The 20,427-nt window shown below is 36.4% G+C and overlaps 1 protein-coding gene across 4 annotated transcripts in view; it reads left to right on the top strand.

Annotated features, from left to right (window-relative positions):
- The window catches only part of LOC134532109 (uncharacterized), a 120,630-nt gene that overhangs the window by 6,867 nt on the left and 93,336 nt on the right, over nucleotides 1-20,427 (top strand). Inside the window, exons 1-2 of one of the 4 annotated variants that reach the window (XM_063368421.1) lie at nucleotides 16,079-16,218; nucleotides 20,114-20,251. In XM_063368421.1, the coding sequence (XP_063224491.1) occupies nucleotides 20,135-20,251 (117 nt within the window). In that variant the 5' untranslated portion in view covers nucleotides 16,079-16,218; nucleotides 20,114-20,134. Of the gene's footprint in view, nucleotides 1-16,078; nucleotides 16,219-16,430; nucleotides 16,679-20,113; nucleotides 20,252-20,427 lie in introns of those variants that run through there. The other 3 variants (XM_063368418.1, XM_063368420.1, XM_063368419.1) reach the window with 3 other exon arrangements.

Below are 20,427 nucleotides of genomic sequence, written 5' to 3'. Positions count from 1 at the left end.
ACGGACGGGGGTCCAGGCGCGTGGGAAACACCTGTGTGCCTGGGAACAAGGCAAAAGGCAAAAGGCAAAAGGCAAAAAAAGGAACGAGAGATCTGTCCAAGGCCGCGCGGCGGGAGTACGTGAAAAGCGAGCAGTAACAGGCAATAAATAAAGAACGCCGCGGAGCCGGGCTCCCGGGGGCGACCGTAGCGTCAGCCGCCGCGGGCTGTCCCACCGGCTCGCCTGTGACGTCACGCGGAGACCCACACGCGCGATGCTCTGAAATAGTGGCGGCCTGCTTCGCTCGTTTCCAGGGCCGGGTGTCGTTTATGAAACTAATCCGTGGGCCAAACAATTAGATATAATATCAAATGTCGTGTTACTCTCTACAGTCGCTAATAAATAAAATAGTTGGCATGAGATGAAAAAAAGGGGGGAAAAAAAACAGTATCATCTTAAAAATTGTATTAAAAATAACATTATATCTACTATACTGTGTGTATTTGTTGACGTGATAACGTCTTAAAAATAGATGAACGCCGACTGCACGCACGAAAAAAGTCACGTTCCGCCTGCGTTGAGCGTGCAAGAACCGGCCGACCACCCTGCGAGAAAATCTATACTAATATTATAAAGCTGAAGAGTTTGTTTGTTTGAACACGCTAATATCAGGAACCACTGGTCTGATTTGAAAAATTCTTTCAGTGATGGATAGTACATTTATCGAGGAAGGCTATAGGCTATATTATATTATCAATAACATTAAGGATCCTTACTAAAAGTCCAATTTAGAATCAAATGCGTTAGAGGGGGTTAGATACAACATGCAGTACACGTACGAAGTGTGTGTTGACGATGCCGCAGGCGCTAGAAGTTAACGACTATTTCATTGTTAGTGCACTCCTCATCACCGTTGAAATTTTGCGGGTACTTTAAATATCAAAAATTGCCCTTTTTTTCAAGTATATATATTTTACAGACTTGAAACTTCACAGTAATGTTCCTTATGTTACTCAGGATGACATTTTCCGAAAATTAGATCCCATGGGTGGTTAAAACAAGGCAACAGTGGGTACTTTGTCTGCATGAGAACAGGATTTTGCATTGTTAATGCCTTCTGCGTCTCCATGGCAACGGGCATCGCGCGGCAGTGGCGTACCCACAAGGAGGAGCATGTATAATGAGCGGCGCAAGAGTGATCTGCCTGTAGACTGCCGTAGCGAAGTACGGGTACATCAGTTGTACGTTGCGTGCACGAGTCGGGAAACCATCGGTGCTATTCATTTTCTCTCCGGTACATTATACAGCATTGTAATAAATTTTCACTGATTTTTTTTTTAATTTACCATTACTGTAAATGGGAGTGTGGCTTAATTTTTTCCCATTAGTATAGCCGTGCGAAGCCGGGTCGGGCAGCTAGTCTTCTATAATATCAAACAGGTTAAGGCGGGCTTTTTAACTAATTGTTCGTGATTATATTTCAACAATTTTTTTTAAAATATAATTTGCAAAAACTGTAAATAATATTTGGAAATTAAAAAGTATGCAATTTTTCATCAATGTTTTATTATGACGTTATCGCGTAAAATTATCGTCCGCAAACCGACTTTACAGACAACCCCTCCCTTTTTTTTAATAATTTAAAAACACAGTCTTTATGGCTTTTCAAGACCTATGAAATGTGTTACACTAAATTTTGGACTCCTCATTTATAGGGAGGTATCACATGCCAAAAATATGGTCTCCCAGAAATTCGAGGCTGTTTCCGCCGCTGATCTAATTTGCTAACAGGATAAATATTTAATACGAAATAATTCTAAGATCACGGGTCAACAATTTGGTTTTCTTATTTGTCTTGATTTAAAAAAAAAATTGTCTACCCTCGTTTATTGCTCATGTATTAATGAAAACATTCTGTGTGTTACAGTATCTTTGGGATCATGGCGAGAATTAACAAGTGCGGGGCAGCATTGAGTCAGTGTGAAGCAAGAGCCTTGCTGTTTGATTTATGTTTGTTATTGAGAGTTTAATGCTGCTTACACTATTGAATAAAATTGTGTTTGTGGCCCAACGCGCATCTTCTCTTTGCTTGCGAGTCATCACCTATCTCACCCAGTTGTCGGGATGGCAACAAATTTGAAATGCAAATGTATAATAGAAATAAAATAAGAGGACTGGAGTGATATTTAAAATACATATGGTAAAGAATTAATTCAATTAAATTTAAAAAAATTATAAATACCCAGTTTTCAATTTTTAATGTAAACATATGTATAAAATTAGTTATTTAATAAATTTTAATTCCTAATGAAAATCAATAAATATGCTGGTTGTTTAATCTAATTTATTAATTTTAATTATTTATTAAATATTTATGAAACATTTAACAATACAAATAATCTATATACGGGAACATTACCTCACTTGTATAAATGAACTCTAAAATGTTTGTAAACACAATTTATATCATTAATAGTCACAGCATATCATTGTTTGTATTATATGGACCAGAATTCAACAAAAAAATTATAAAGTATAAGATTTAAAAGTACATATATAATATTAATATTATGTAGCCTTTTCTTTTTCATCGTGTGAAAATTTCATGCATTGTGCGCGCTCATCGTAAAAATTCACTCTCGTCATTATTATTTTTACTAACGCGCCTACAGAAGTATGACGTCCCACTGAAACGCGGCGATCTGGCAACGCCGGGCTCCGCATCGCGCCGCAGCGCTGCTGCTATCTGGCGAGCGGCATCTGCGACGGAGCACGCGCGTGACGTCAGCGCGCCTCAAAGGGACCGACGCGAGCGCTTCTCGGAACGCGAGTGTAGCCCTCTCGCCAAGGAGAACACACCTGCTGCGGCAGACGCGTCACTCCCGCGTTGACTGACTTCCTTGGATAGTTTCTCTGCGGCGGCGGAGTTGGGGAAAGTCAGGAGACGGCACGTTGAGACGTATTGACGTGACGTCTAATAAATCGATGAACGCCGGCTGCACGCACGAAAAAGTGTCCCGTTACGCACATTGTGCCGTTACGCTCATTGTACGCTTGCGCTGCATCTATCGCTCTTCCACTCGATTGGAACAACCATCGAATTGACTTTTTCGAGGCACATTAAACTTGAAACACTCCCATTCGTTTCCTACTTTTCCTATCATCGTCCTATCCTTAACAGAAAAATACAAATTGGAAGAAGTTAAATAGCAAACTTGTATAAAAGTTATAGTTAAAATAATCTCTTCGTTAAAGTAATAAACATATTTGAATTAATGAGTGCAAATGAAAGTAAATTTATCAATTAAATTGTAGATTTCATTTCACTCCTTCTTTTTATCCATACAAAATAGTGATAATTCAATATAAATGATTCAATTTTATTCATAAAAGTATGCAATCATTTCATCAATGTTTTGTTATGACGTCACGTTAAACTATCGTCCATAAACCGACTTTACAGACAAACAATTTTTTTTTTAAATCACTCTTTAATCTCGCCATCACCACTTTGTTCCGCCCAAAACATTCTGGAAATTGTTCTTGATAACGTTGGTAAGTATGGATTGGAATTTTCATCGTTAAAAACAGCCACTTGTATCAAAAACGTCATTTAAAACTATATCCGCAATGCAAACGCTAAGCTTCATCCAATGTTTGGGGCGTCTAACCAACATGGCGCGAAAATTGGGAAAAAAACTGCTTCAAAAACTTACCGTGTCATCATGCAGACGTGGCCACTTTCTGGTAGTACCAACCTAAGTCAATAAAGACGAGAAACCAAACCATAAAAAAAAAATGCAATCTGTAGTGGTGCGTATATCCACTACAGATTGCATTATTTTTTGATGGTTTGATTTCTCGTCTTTATTGTCTTAGGTTGGTACTACCCAGGGGCGCAGCCAGGGTGGGGGGGGGGGGTAAGGGGTTCAACCCCCCCCCCCCCCCAGCACCAAATCTTTTATTAATTTCTTATTCATCACTCAAACAAATTTCATATTAAAATTAATAAAAATTTTACCATTACAATATTTAAATTTAAGAACCGCAATCTGCTAAAATAGCACTATTTTACACCTTAAAATCCAATTCTTTCCGGGGGAGGACCCCCGGACCCCCCGCTTTAATACGGGGGGGCCTAGCTTCTTAACACCCCCCATACACAAATACTGGCTACGCCCCTGGTACTACCAGGAAGTGGCCACGTCTGCATATAACTAGTATACTCGTTTTGAATGTTTTATTTCTTTCTTTGTCAAAATACATTATTTATGTTCAAAATATTTTTTTGCCGCATTTTAATAGATTTATTTTTATTTGGTATATTAGTTATATTCTCAATATTCTCTCGTTTCGGGAGGTGTTTGTTTATAACTTGCACCAAACATTCTTCGATCCTATTTCCGATTTTAAAAAACAAACTATATAACACTTTTTAAAAGTTATCTTGTTACAATTTCCATGGAAGTACACACGTGCATAAAACTATAAATATTTGCCACAAGTATTTTTTCAGTTTAACAGTGTGATCAGTGTGATCACTCTTTAGAATAGTTTTATAAGTACCGGTAGTACTTAAAATTGATTGGCTGGTCCTGCTACTGGTTCCTGGTTGTAGTTTGGGATTGTCGACCGCCATCTTGGATGACCTTGATCTTGACCTTTGGCCGGGCCGCCATCTTAGATGACATTGATCCCGGCCTCCACATTGGTTTACGCTATCTGAAATTATGACGCCACAGGCGGCAATTTGTTTTCTAAAAGTGGTCGCCATTTTGGATTCTAGAACTTAAGTGTGTGTAATATATATATATACACACACACACACACACTTTATATACTGTTTTGAAATATGTTAAAAGGTTATAATATTTGATAAATTATTCAAGATAAAATCATTTAAAGGATAGTAAATATAACATTATTTTCTCTATAAAACGTCACACTTTCATTATGATACCGATAATATCGCAACATCCCTATCTGTACCTCAAATATGGTGAAACAAGCCAGATGGAGCTATGCGCTAGGTAAAGTGAATATACTCTCATCATTTCCTCGGATCAGGTTTCAACCCTCACTCCTCCCAACCAATCAAGGTAAAAATTTCTCAGTTGTTTGTGGTTTGTGGTAATTTGTGCAACACTTATAATCAGAGTTTGTGCCAGTCTGCTTATTGATACATTCACAAATTTCGTTCTTTCCATTTTCTTTTCCAGAAAAAAATTTAATGTACCCGTAGAATCTCCTGCAAAGTTAATCATATTTATCATTTCCAATATTTTTCTGTTATAATTTTTTTTTTCAACTGTCGTAAATACGTTTCTAGGGTCTATGTAGCTCGTATTTCCCATAGGATATAATTAATAATAATTATAATTACTAATATGCTTTCATAATTTATAGTAGCTTGACTTCTAGGTATATTTTAAAGTTGGTCATGTATTAAGGCAATGTGGCCAGGTACAGCATATGCATAAATTAAATAACCACAGAACCTTATTAACTCCAGTTACGTTATTTCACAAAAATAATCATCCAACAGCCGCTGAGCGGCAGGCAAGTGACACTGCGCTCTGGAACTCCGCCGCGGCCGAAGAGGGAAACGAGAGAAGCCTAAGATGTACATCAAGTTCTGTCCCTGCCCGAACACGCCCGAATATTCACCTTCGGCCAACCTCGGGATTTGTTTTATTTTTGCGCAGGAAAAATTTATTCAAATATTAAAAGTGGTCTGTTAGGTTAGCTACATTAAAACACTTTAAAACACTGCAGGCGGTTAGTTAGGTTAGTAAAGCTACATTAAAACATTTTAAAACACTGCTGGCGGTTAGTTAGGTTAGTATAGCTACATTAAAATAAACAGAGAAATATAAATATATATATATATATATATATATATATATATATATATATATAAATATAAATAAACCCGAGGTTGGCCGAAGGTGAATATTCGGGCGTGTTCGGGCAGGAACAGAACTTGATGTACATGTTAGGCTTCCCGGGAAACGAGGCTGCGCTGGTCGTTCGTATGTCCGCTCCGTCCGGCCGGCGTGACCTGCGTGCGTGTGAACCGGGCGCTAACACGTGATGCTGGCGGCGGCGCGGGCCGTGACTCAGGGCGTGGGAGCAGGGCACGGCCTCTCATTGGCTGCCCGCGCAGGCGCGCTCTGCACCTGTGCCCCCGATCTGCGCGCCGCCGAGAATACGGAATGCGCCCGCTCGTGTCCCACCCGCCCCCCTCCCACCCTTCTCGAACCCCCCGCAAACATTCAATTCCCTTCCAACTATCTGCTCCGGGCTGCCCACCATAAAAACAAGGGCCTTTACAGAATTTTTAAAACTTTTAACGTGTTCCCTTTTGTTTTTTAAAAAAACACATGGTTACTATAGGAATGTTTCTGAAGTTATACATCTTTAGGCACGCTAGGAAAAAAAAATGGTTGTCTGTAAAGTCGGTTTACGGACGATAGTTTAACGTGACAACGTCATAACAAAACATTTATGAAATTATTGATCCAGAAGAAAATGAAATATCATATTCGGCCTGAGACTGAACCGTAATAGGTTTCTGCAACCAAACCATTTTGGCATTAAAAATATTATATTCTTTGAGGAAAAATTTTTATTTTTATTTTTTTATCTTTTGTATGATAAAATCTACCTCTGCATACTCTTATGAATAAAATTGAATCATTTTTATTGAATTATCACTATTTTGTATGGATACAAAGAAGGGGTGAAATGAAATCTACAATTTAATTGATAAATTTACTTTTATTTGCATTCAGTCAGCGATGCTAAACACACGGCCACGAGGCCATATTGGAAACATTTGTTTCATATGTTATATATATTTATAAAAAATTTGTTTTGTGTTGTGGAAGTTTTAAAAACGTATGTAGTCCGCAATGTACTTTTAAATAACCGTACCGATCGTGCTGAAAATCGGTGGACGATCGTTAAATTACATAATATTAATAATTCAAACGACGAAAATATGATTGAAAAATCAAATCGATGGTGTGCGGAGAACTTTACTTGTGTATGCCTTCAAATAAATTTGTGCAGAAATTCTTCCTACTTGTGTTTTGAAGGAAATGGCCACACTTGGGGCGCCCAATTGAATATGTGCGGCTATACTTTAACTTCTCTCACACACACTTAAAATATTGGTGTATGTATAGGCCCCACCTCTATGGAGACAAACATACATGTAACACGTTGGGCTGTGTTCAACTGTGTAGAAAAAAATTGATATTGCTTGTGTGGCTCTCCGCTGGTAAGTTCTGATATCAAGTAGGCCACAGTTAGGTGTTAATTAAATAGGTACAAATATACATAAATATACACTAGGGTAAATGAAACTATAAATAACATGACACGACACTTTCAAATAAAATATATAATTATTTATTGCAAATGAAAAATGGATTCAAAGTTTACCCTTATTAATTATATTTATTTAATTACCAATTATATTCAAAACAAAAACCTAACTTGTACTTGACATCATATAACTCAAATAAATTCCAATTACCAGGAGTTATGGTGCGCACATTTAAGTTTTAACAAAAGTCTTTATTCGGGTTCGTCGAAACTACACAGTTTTAATTTATGTTTTTAGGGACCTTAAATCAATTTTACCTCGGCTAGTAAGGTTCGAAATGTCGTCGGTGAAATAGTGTGTAAAATCGTTAAACTTGTATAAAAATATTATTTAAATCGTAGATAATGTCAAATTACTTCATAAAATCAATGTTTATATTAGTTTCTGACGGCGATGTGACGGAAAAACGGGAGTTACGTGACGATGTGCATCAGTGGAGGAAACAGATTTTTGGCACTTCTATTTACTCACGTTTTACACTCCTAAGTTATTTATCTTTTTAGATAAATCCTATTTTAATATCTGGACTCCCTAATGATACATAATTATCATTCACTATCCGGGATGCCTACTGCTAAATAGCTAATTCGTAGGATTTAGTATCGCCGACGTCACGAAGTTACAGCTCTCTTAGCTGGCCATTATAGAACTCTCTTTCCTACTAGCTTCTTAAATTAAGCCAGTAAAACTTAACTTTCAAATGGCGGCCTGTGATTGGCCGAAAACCAAAATCAGTTACATAATTTCCTTAATAAAACGTGAAATCCGCACGCAACAATAGCGCGGACTACAAAATTTCACGTACAATTTAAATAAAAAAATATTAAAATAATTATTTACATTATAAAATAACGGCGTTAATTTTACCGTTTACCGTCTTAAAGTTCATTTAGTCCTTAGAGGGGTATCAACAATACCTATTTCAAATAGTCCGGAAAAATCCATAGAGTCACTTTCTCATAGATACACATAAAAATAAATTACCGTTTCTGAAAATAAATAACATTAGACATAGAGCAAACAAAATAAATAAATCGTAAATAAATAACAACTAATCTGTCAAAACAAATAACATGTTGCAGTACAATGGTTTTTTATTTATTTATTTATTCAATTTTTGTTCTGTAGATCCCATATGGAGGTAAGGACTCCGGGATATAGAATAAGTCAGTTAATACAAATATATACATATATACAAACAAACTGTACAACCACAAAAAAAAAATATATATTACACAGTACTTTTTACATTTCAAACGTAAGAAAGAGAAAAAAAAAACGAAAAAAACATGGGTACATAAAAAAGAACATGGGTTTAAACCTCAGAGTGAAGAGTTAATTTACAAAACTGAATATATTTCTCATTTTCTGATGTATTTAAATAAAATTTACCAGAGTTTAGTTTTATTATCAGTTATTAGGTCAAAGAATTCTATAAGAGAGTAGGAAGGATGTTCTAAGAGAACTTGTTTGATTGTTCTTTTGAATATAGGTAAATGGGTTATATTTGTGACATTTTGTGGCAATAAGTTGTAAATTTTTATACCTATGTAATTTGTGCCCTTTTCATACTGACTGGTATTATGACCTGTTATTCTCAATTTATTGGAGTTTCTAGTGTTGTATAAATGAATATCTAGATTTTTTTGTAAATAGCGTTTCTCCTTATGTATGAATAATAGTATTCTTAGTATATACTCGTTTATGACTGTTAAGATTTTAAGTTTTCTGAATTTTTGTTTACAGTGAGCTGACATTTTGTCATGTGTCATTATACGAATAGCTCTTTTTTGTAATTTTAGAATTGTTTCAATTCCCACAGAGTTTCCCCAGATTTCTATATTATATGTCATTATAGAGTGGAAGTGAGCATAGTAGACAGTTCTTAATGTTTCAATACTAACTATGTCTGCCAGTCTTCTTAGTACATAGCAGGATACACTTAGCCTGCTAGCGACAGAGTTAATATGGTCTTTATACTTTAGCTGTTCATCTAAGTTCACACCAAGGAATTTAACATTTGATGTTCTAGTTATGATATTACTGTTAAACTTTAATTCAAACTTTTCTTCTACTGGATTATGTCTGTTCCTAAAATTTATACAATTTGTTTTAGAGGTATTTAGTACAAGTTTATTTGCTTCCAACCAGTGATTTAGATGGCCAAGGATTAAATTTGCCTTAGATACAATGTTGTCTACATTTTTACCTTTCACTAGTATTGAGGTGTCATCAGCAAATAGCACTGTGCTGGCTTGTGGGATGTTTAAAGGCAGGTCATTAATATACACTAAGAACAATAGAGGTCCTAGGTTACTGCCTTGAGGGACTCCATGTTTAATGACTTTCCAGTCTGAGAACACTATGTTATTGTTTGATTTTATTTCCACTCTCTGTTTACGGTTGTGCAAATATGAATACATTAGCTCAAGTGCTTTGCCTCGGATACCGTAATGATTAAGTTTTTCAAGCAATATTTCATGATTAACAAGATCAAAAGCTTTAGACAAATCACAAAAAATGCCTAGTGCTGTTTTGCCACTATCCAAGATTTCGAGAGCTTTACTAGTAAAATTATGTATAGCATTTGTTGTAGATTTGTGTTTTTGGAAGCCGTATTGATTACTGTTCAGAATTTTACAGTCCGTGAAGAAGGATGATAGTCTATTATAGAGCACTTTTTCGAAAATTTTGGCAACAATTGGTAATAAGCTAATGGGCCTATAGTTTGCTGCCTCTAGTGTATTTCCTTTTTTATAGACAGGTAGTATTTTTGCTTTTTTTAAACAATCTGGTACAATACCTTCCATAAAAACCTCATTAATTAATAGTGATAACGGCTTGGCAATGTGATGTCCAGCAAGTTTTATTATTTTGTTAGATATGCCATAGACATCTGTCGAATTTGAGCTTTTTAATTTATTGATTACTTTTAATATTTCCTTAAATGATGTTGGGTATAGGTAAATTGATTTGTTGTTAAATGGGCAGTTAATTTTCAGGTTTTCAATAGCATTTGTTATTTGACTGTTTTTTGTAGAGTTTAATGAATCAGCAACATCAGTAAAAAACCTGTTGAATTCTAAAGCAATCTGGTCACTGTCATGATTTATTTTACCATTTATTTCCAGATTATTTACTTCTTTTTCGATTTTAGTGCCCCTGTTTAGTTCAGAATTAATTATTTTCCATGTGGTTTTTATTTTATTATCACTTTGAGTGATCCTGTTTTGTATATTCTTTCTCTTTGCCAGTCTTAAAACATTTTTGTAAATTTTTTTATAATTCTTATAGTATTGCTGAAATTTGGTGTTGTGACAGTCTGTTTTACTAAGATAATATAAGTTTTTTAGCTTTACACTTGATGTAATTATTCCCTTGGTTAACCATGGTTTAGGTTTTTGGTCAGTCCTAACTTGTCTTATTGGAAATGATGCATTAGTAATGTTTATCAATTTATCAATCAGTAATTTAAATTTTTGTTCAATGGTTGTCATTTCATCAATATTTAGCCAAGTTTCTTTACCTAAAATATCTAAGAATGTTTTTTTACTATGTTTATTAATGCATCTGTATTTTAAATAGTTAAATTTTCTATCAGGTAAATGTGCTGATTGCACTCTAATTACCTGAGCCATATGATCTGAAAGTCCATAATCAATGACATTACTTGTATAGTCTTTATAGTCAAGGTTGGTAATAATATAGTCAATTGCAGAACTGGTTTGTTTAGTAACTCTAGTATGTTCATTGATTATGTTAAGTAGGTTATAAGAATTAAGTATATTCATTAATTTTCTTTTGGTATTAGTTTCTTTTAAAAAATCAATGTTTAGGTCACCACAAATAATTATCGAGTTTTTTCCAGTGTTCCAAGCTTTTTTTATTATTTTATCAAATTGTTTAAGAAATATATCAATGTCTCCATCAGGTGGCCTGTATATACACAATATTATACATCTGGCATATGCCAGATTGGTTTCGACAGCTGAGCATTCAATTAATTTTTCCTTACTTAACAAGACCAGATCCTGCCTACTCTCTGTGAATTCTAACAGATCTCTATGAATGTAGATACAACTACCTCCATGAGTTTGTTTAGATCTACTATAATTTGATAACAAAATATAATTTGATATAGGGTATAACCTAATTTCATCATTATGCAACCAATGTTCAGTAATACATATAATATTTGGAATAGTGGTTTCAATTGTTGACAGAGTAGTGTTTACCAATACTTCGAGTTCATTGAGTTTGTTACGTAGTGACTGAATATTCTGATGTAATACAGTAAGTGCAGGCCTTTTTGATGCCTGGAATTTGTTTTGTTTATTGAGAGCATTATCTTTAGTTTGAGTTCTTAACTCACAAGGCTTTACATAAGTACTAATGTCATTTGGAAATACATAATTAGTTATATTTATATTAGCATTACAACTGATTGTGTTTAAGAACCGAACCTCATTGGAAGTATTATTGTTAATTAGGTCGGTTCCCTTTTCTAGTTTCCCTGTGTAATAAAGCCCAAAGGTATAGCCTTGGAGATTTTATCCCCATGTGACATCGTGTTAATTGCACTATAGATTAGACTAGTCAGCTTCTGTTTGCCTTCGCGATTTAAGTGCATTCCATGTGTTGTAAACAATTTCCTGTCCAAATTATCAGTTTCTACAACTTTAACGTTTCTAAACATACTACAAACTTTGTTAATCCTACGATTTGTTTCCTTGACAGCTACATTAACACATGACCAAGATGGCAGGTCATGCCTAAGGGGTAGTTCTGTAACAATCACATTTGTTTCCTTAAATGATTTTAGTTTTTGCTTAAGTACCTTTATCGCTACATCACCTTCATTTTTTGAAACGTCATTGGACCCACCAATGATGACAACTGAGTCCTTAGGTCCGAGGTTTTTACTTACATTTTCACTATCACCCAAGATAGTTTGCAACCTTGCGCCTGGCTTCACCATCCCTAATACACACTTCTCTGGCATTGAAGTACACAACTCTCCTGCAATCCCTCTTCCATGGCTGTCGGCAAGAATTACTGTGCTACCGGACTTTCTTTGCTTCTTTCTTGTGTTTACATGTTCAACGGCCTCACCTTTCCTTTCTTTCAGAACATCAAACTTATTATATACAGGAATGGAAAAGTCACGAGGTGAAGTTGATTTTCCTGACTTACGTTTTTGTACCACTTGCGTCCATGAGCATCCAGCATTAAGACTCGTTGTTACAGTGTCTTTTTGTTTGAGTGACAAGGATTTCAGTTCTGATTGCAGCACATTAATGATTTCTCGGAGCGAACTAACTTCTTCCAGAAGTTGGTTTATTAGAGCCTCCTGCTTGTTCGTAGTATTATTTTCAGAACATAAGTGTTGCGTGGTGTCATATTCCAGCTAACGGGTTGCCATGTTGTTGCCGTCATCTTCATGTATTACACTCGTGGCACATTCCCACTCATTTTCCGGAATGTTGTTTTCTTTTACATCACTACACTTATTAAAATGATACCACTTGTCACACTTTTCACAAAGAATTCCATTCCTAACTACAAGTGGAAGAGAGATGCCACGCATGCGTACAATGAGCATAACCGGACACATCCGTAGTGGGACATCTGTAGTGGGACAATATGCGTTACGGGATACTTTTTTCGTGCGTGCAGCCGGCGTTTATCGATTTAATAGACATTGTCACGTCAAAAACTGATACCGAGACAGCCTCAGAAGTATAAACAGAAAATTATCAGATGGTGCCCTAGATGAAACACATCATGAAAATGTTTTTCCAAAATTCTCATTTAAATTTAAAAACAAAAAAAATGTTAATTATATATTAAGTGTATCCAAATCATGAAAATGTTTTTTCCAAAATTCTCTTTTAAAATTAAAAACAAAAATGCAATGTTAATTACATATGAAGTGTATTCTAAATATTTTGTGCTCTATCATTAAGGGTATATGTAAAAAAGCGACCGAGCACACTCAAACAAGAACAGAACTGTTTGCTGGAATCGTTAATTGATAACATAAAGAAAATACACACTGAAGGGAATGTTGCAAACTTATGATAAGACCTGCTACACAAATAGTTTTATGTGAACATGCCGTCACCCGGTCTCTGTAGAAGGCCCAGGAAGTACCTGACGGGCGCTACGGGCGTCACGGTGCTGCTTTTGTCCGGGAAGGGGGAGGGGGGGGGGGCAGGCTAGTGGGACACTAGGCCGTTGGTGATGGTCGCAGGTACTCTGCCTCCGCGTGCCCCGCCAGGTACGCGGCTGGGAATCTACCCTGAGTCTCCCTACTTGGCGGTGAGGCCGCTCGGCCGTGTGGAAGACGGAATGGTGCGGAATAATCGTAGACGACACAGTTTATATTAAATTGGCTTTTAATCCACGGACTTCTTCGGTGGTACGCATGGGTATGCTCTACTCCCTACACATACACTACATGGTGGCAGAACCGCTACAAAAGCTAGGATAATGCGCTATGCGGCGTCTGAGCCGTTGTACTATTACACTAACATATGCTGATTACAAAACAAAACACGACACTAACATAACACTGTGAATTTGCCGCGGCAGTCTCGCGGGGACGTGAATACTAGTTCTCCAGAGACGGCCAGAGCCAAAAGTTATTTATTTTAGGAGAGCTCAATGAATGTGGTCCTAAATTCGATTCTACACTTATGTGAGGTTGTAGCCGGCAGGTGTATGCGTGGCGATCTTAACGAAGACGAGTTGGCTGAAGTCGGTCAGTGCAGTAAATTGCATGGACCACGATGCGGTGCGGAATCACCAAGGAAACGGTCGAGATAAGTCCGGGTCTGCGAAATACACGCCGAGTCTACCTGAGCATCAGCAATGAATTAAAAAGGTTTGGTTATTAAATCAAGTACAGAGTGAACGATCGGTGGAACAAAATTGAAGGCTGCTCACGGACACACGTCTTGACCCGGCACGGTGTGGTTGGAGACTTCCGAACACGGCTGCCTCGCAAGGGAGGGTAACTTTCTTTCACCTCCTTTGTGAGTAGGCGCCAAAAACTTATATCAACTTAATTTGCTGTATTATAAGCTAAAAACACGTTCCAGGTGCTCAATTAAAAGGTAGCACCTGGTAATTGGGTGCTTAAGGCTTAACAGCTGTTTTATAGTATTTAATTAGGTACCTATTTGAATTGTGGCATCAAGTTGGCGACTGTAAATTTATTAAAAATATCTCACTGTGAACTGTTCTAGTTGTATTTCTCCTAATCTGACTCGATCATTGTCATGGGCACTTTAATTAAGGCCAGTAGCCGCGGTGACTGCTAATGAGGTTCGTCGTCTACTCCATGTGTGCGGTGCTCGCCCGGAGTAGCTACGACACATTTTTTTAATGCCTGTGAATTAATAATTGTGTTCTAATGTCTTGTTCCTTAATTGTTTTATGGGGTCGAGCCCCCGGGGTTTCGTGCCCTGACGTTTATTTGAGTCTATTGGGGTCACGCCCGAGGTGCTCGGCTGCTGACTCATTCCCGCTGGGCTAGGGGTGCGCTCTGAAAATGGCATCTGGTATTAGCGGTGTGGAGCACGGGCTTAGAGGTCATGGTCGGGACGATGTCAAACATACTTTTTTACAATATGTGATTCAATTAATAATTGAACTAAAGTATGTCCCTATTTCGGGTCATATTTTAGAATATTTTAACAGTGAAAAATAATATTTTCAACTCTGCAAATAGGCAACTCTAGTCTGTCGTGAATTGTCGTCTAATAGGTGTTTCATTATCTTGTTGCGGCCTCGTCTCTGGTGAAGATGTGGAGACGGGGCGGACGTCGCTCAGTCTTCGTGTTGTTTACCCGGCATCAGCTCTTGGGTAGAGCAGCCTCACACTCTGAGGCGGGAGTGGACCGTTCGGCCCAGTGCAGCTGATCGAGGATGTGCTGACAAGGAGTAGCTAGCAGGAAGGTTGGGAATAGAAGAGAGGGATGCCCGCAGTCTCACGAAGAGTCGCTAGGTTTTTTTATAGGTTTGACAAGTCAAGTATCACCTATTGAGCAAGATACTCGTGTAAATTACACAATCCCACCACCAACAATTGGGTTCAAATGCTCCAGCTCTTGGAGCTCTTTCGTAAACAATGCTATGAGCAGGGGAAATTAAAGCGAAGAATGGAATTCAAGGGAGAGAAGGGTGGCTCGCGATCTCACTATGAATAGCTAGAAGAGAAGAAGGAAAGATAAACCACACTATATATACATTTTTCTTTTACAATCGTTCGTGTTAAATTTTACATATCGCTATCACTTTGGATGATTTGCATTTACAATATTATTTACAAGGCTACAAAACATACTTACACTACACACTTAATAATCTTCATAAATATTTACAATCATAACATGTCTTAACATAACAAAACATAACATGTCTTAATATAACATTGTCTGTTCATATGTACAACTTCCATCGGGTGACGAGCGGTGGCACTACAATGGCCATGGCCGGAATGTTGTGCCGCGGACAGGACTCTGCCCCGGGTTTTTGTTTAAATAAAGAGGTGGTACGACGTCAATCTAACTAATTTAAAAAAGTTATTTAATTTTGGTAGTTCTTTCACGAGCTAATTTTTTTGAGATAACTTATGGCTGTGTGGTACCACATCGTGGCCTCACAAATTAAATTATACAACGTAAAAATAAATTAGGGAAATCCCGTTTCTTTGTGTCTGTAAGCAAATAGGATTTCAAGAATTTTGCTAGTGCAAAGTTTACATTAAAAAGTAGAAAGTTTAACGTAGTGTGTGCTCTGAGAGAGGTTTTTTGTTTTAATTTAACTGAAGGTTCCGTGAGGTAAATTTTCACATTTACTAATTTTTGAAAATTCTTTACAACTTGAAAAACCTTAACCAAGAAATAATTTTCAGGTTATATTTTGCGATATCTTGCAAAATTATTAAATAAAAGCTTAAAAGTTCTCTTTGTACTGAGTGGCGTATGCAGTCGGCAGCAATAATCGAAAATACCGTTAACTGTGCTTGTTTTTTTTTTTTTTTTTTTTTTTTAGAAAGGTCTGAGTGATGGTCAAATGGACTTGTGGCAAAGATCAAGCTTTTTTAATTTTGACTTACGACTATTGTAAACAAAAATTTTTGTTAAAAATTTTCTTTAACTTATAATGATTTTCAAAATCAGTATATTTCGTGTGTTAAATACGGTTTTTGCGCAATTTGATGGTCATAATCTTTGGTTATGGATTACTTTATTAGTGAGTAGTATTTTAAAATCCACCATATTCAGACTTCAACAACTGGCAAGTATATGTTGTGGTTATTTATTGGTTGATTAATGAGAGTATTTTGTTGTAGCAAGAAATTTAAATAACAATGTTGTCTAACTAGTTATTATGTAATGAACTTAAAGTAGGCTACCTATCTAAAATAACCGATTACTTAAACTCTTATTAATGCTATGTTATTATTTGAATTAATTTTTTATAATAGTTGATAGAGAAGTATAATCACATGATTTATTAGCTTGTTTGGCTGAAAATTTCTAGTCAAAATTATAAATCCCGTATCTATTGTATGTTCTGTTAGGTATTTTTAATGTAGGTACAAATATTTTGGTAAATATGTAGTTGGGCGGTATTTGCGAAAAAAAATGTTAAAAATCCTAAAATACCTTTATTATATGCTCTTCAACTTCCTCTTTTCATTAAAAGTGGCCGAGGTAAGAATTTCCAAATACTTTAGGAGATATCGAATTTTTAAATTTCATCATATGTAGTTCAGCGGTATTTGCGGAAAAAAAAATGTCAAAAATCCGAAAATACCTTTATTATATGCTCTTCAACTTCCTCTTTTCATTGAAAGTGGCGGAGATAAGAAATTCCAAATACTTTAGGAGATATCGAATTTTTTAATTTTGCAATACAAGACCTCTGCAACCATTTGACCGGGGCAATTTTTGTTATTTTGCTGTGTGTTCGTGAATGTGTAATTAATAAAATGGTTGATTAGGTCAGGTCAGTTACATTATTAATACTTTCAAACTAAGCCGACATTAAAAATAATGTGAATTAATTTTAATGGCTGTTTAGTTTTAAAATATTTATAATGTAACTGACCTGACCAAACAAACCCGGACAGAGGATGAACAGTAAACTAAAATGGTCGATTAGGTCAGGTCAGTTACATTATAAATACTTTCAAACTAAGGTGATATTAAAAATAATGTGAATTAATTTTAATTATTTTTTAGTTTTAAATTATTTATAATGTAACTGACCTGACCTAACCTAACTAACCGGGACAAAGGATGGACAGTAGGAACTCATGTAATTTTTTTTTACTTATTACTTGCGCAATAATATTCAAATAAAAAATAAGACTTTAAAATTAGAAACGTTGAAAACTCACCTAAGTTGGAGGCGGTAATTAAACACCGTTTTAAACAATAAATGAACTAAATAATCACGTATTAGTTCATTTGAATTCTGGCCTATCACGAACAATCACGTGACATCATTATCCAATAAAAAAATAGATACTCGTACGTAAACAAGAAACAATGGTGTACGCACGCCACATGAATGCACTGGTATTGTGCTGAAATTTAAAAATTCGATATCTCCTAAAGTATTTGGAATTTCTTACCTCTGCCACTTTTAATGAAAAGAGGAAGTTGAAGAGCATATAATAAAGGTATTTTCGGATTTTTAACATTTTTTTTTTTCACAAATACCGCCCAACTACATATTTACCAAGATTTTCACTGAGCAGAAGTTGCTCTATCCGCCGGCTCTATTCAGTAAGCCCGGGACAGAGAACTTGGGGCAACAACAGCTTAAGACATTCCACGCTAATATGGCAATTTCCAAACAAGTTTTAATATTTTTACAAGAGAATGAACAGACATAATGTTAGAGCAGTTACATGGTGACATTCTTACATGTGTTTTCTATCAATAAAAATTAAATTTAGAGTGTGAACCATTGTACAGCTAGCACCAGGACCTCTGAAAGCCTCCAAAGTATTGTTTTCATCATGGATTACATCACAAACAATATTTTTTGTTCGGCCACTTGAGGCGTTGGTAACGATAAAGCTGGTACATAGATACCTTCCTAAAGGTATAGACTAACAAATAAAAAATAAATTTGAAGGCAAACTATCGTAGAGGTTGTCCCAGGAGCCCTTAAGGCTACCAATGTGTGGTTTTCATGGAGTATATCACGAACATTTTATTTCGGCCACTTTGGCCTATGTGACCGATAGAGCTGCTACATAGGTACCTTCCTAAAGGTAAAGACTAGCAAATAGAAAATAAATTTGACGGCAAACTATTGTAGAGGTTGTCCCAGGAGCCTTGAAGGCTATCAATGTGTGGTTTTCATAGAGTATGTCACAAACACTATTTTATATCGGCCACTTTGGCCGATGTGACTGATAGAGATGGTACATAGGTACCTTCCTACAGGTATAAACTATCAAATAAAAAATTAATTTGCGAGAAAACTCTTGTAGAGGTTGTCCCAGGAGCCCTGAAGGCAATTTTTTTTTTGGTCACTTTGGCCATTTGTACCGTTAGAACTAATACATAGATAATTTACTAAAGGTATAGACTAACAAATAAAGAGTAAATTATTTGGCAAACTATCGTACAGGTATTCGCACGAGTCCTGAAGGCTACCAATGTGTGGTTTTCATGGAGTATATTAATAAACTTTTTTTTTTTCCGCTTTAGCCTTTGGTACCGATAGAGCTGGTACCTATGTACCAGCTCTATCGGTAAAATGGCCAAAATAATATAATGTTTGTGATATAAATCTTGAAAACCACACTGTGGAGCCTTCAGGGTTCCTGGGACAACCTGTACGATAGTTTGCTCGATCATGGTAAAGTCATGGTAAACGCGTATGCTTTTGTAAGGACTATTATCTAAGTTAGGTGCCATTGAGTGCGGTTGGTACTTGGATAGGTTACCACGATTTATATATATAAGTACCAACCACACTCAATGGCGCCTAACTTTGATTTTTGTCCTTACAAATGCATACGCCTTTACCATGACTTCATTAAATACAATAGTCTTATAAACGTATGTAATAAGAATATCTCAGAAAAAATATAATTTTGGAGATTCCTTAAAAAAAATAGGTTTGAATAAAAATTATTATATAACCTAATAGCATAATAAAAATACTTTTTAATGAAATTTTGATTAAACTAATATCTAATGACATAGGTATGTCTTTAGACTATACCTCTTTAGCCATAATGTATATTATAACATACTATGGTAATAATAAAGATTTTTTTTTATAATCATTTAGGCCTGCATAGGCGTGAAATGACTAATTCTTAGCTCCAGCCGGTTTATACTAGACAGAGGCCAACTAGATCCTTTACTGACATATAGTCCTCCTCTTCTTGACAGAGTTTCTGAATACCGTGTTTAACAGTTTGCTTCACATCGTCATAACTGTAAATTACTGCAGCCAATGTCTTGAATGCTCACTTCTTCACTTTGTCATCGAACGGATATGGCTTTCCATATATACAGTCCAACCACAAGTAATATTTCAAAGGTCCGTTTGTTGCTACGTCATCAGTAAGCTGATTGATTATGTTCTGTCTGATATCGTCAAGAAAATTACAAATGTCTTTTGACTCACAGGTGGGGCCTTGAGGTCCCTGAGTGGAACGCTCGAGAGTGCCGACAACATCTCCGTCGTGTGTTGCAGGGCGTGTGCGACTGTGAGAGGATGCGTCGGGTCTCGCTGCGGGAGGAGAGCCCCGTGTTCCAGTGTCGGATCAACCGCACCTTGTACATGCTCCTTAAGAACCACAAGAGCGACTTCCTGCGGATGATCAAGGACCAGGTACCTGCCGTCGGTAGCATTAGCCCATTGGTTCCTGAACCGGGGAGACATGCAAGGGGGGGGGGGGATGCTCAAAGATTCTTGATCTGAATGTTGCACACACATCAAGATGTTATTGAGTTTCTTCTTGCCCTTTGTGACATAATCGTAACTTGAAATTGTTGCACACATTTAAT

The sequence above is a fragment of the Bacillus rossius genome, chromosome 5 (genome assembly GCF_032445375.1).
Source record: "Bacillus rossius redtenbacheri isolate Brsri chromosome 5, Brsri_v3, whole genome shotgun sequence".
Classification (NCBI taxonomy): domain Eukaryota; kingdom Metazoa; phylum Arthropoda; class Insecta; order Phasmatodea; family Bacillidae; genus Bacillus; species Bacillus rossius.
This window is presented reverse-complemented; position numbering and strand designations above follow the sequence as displayed.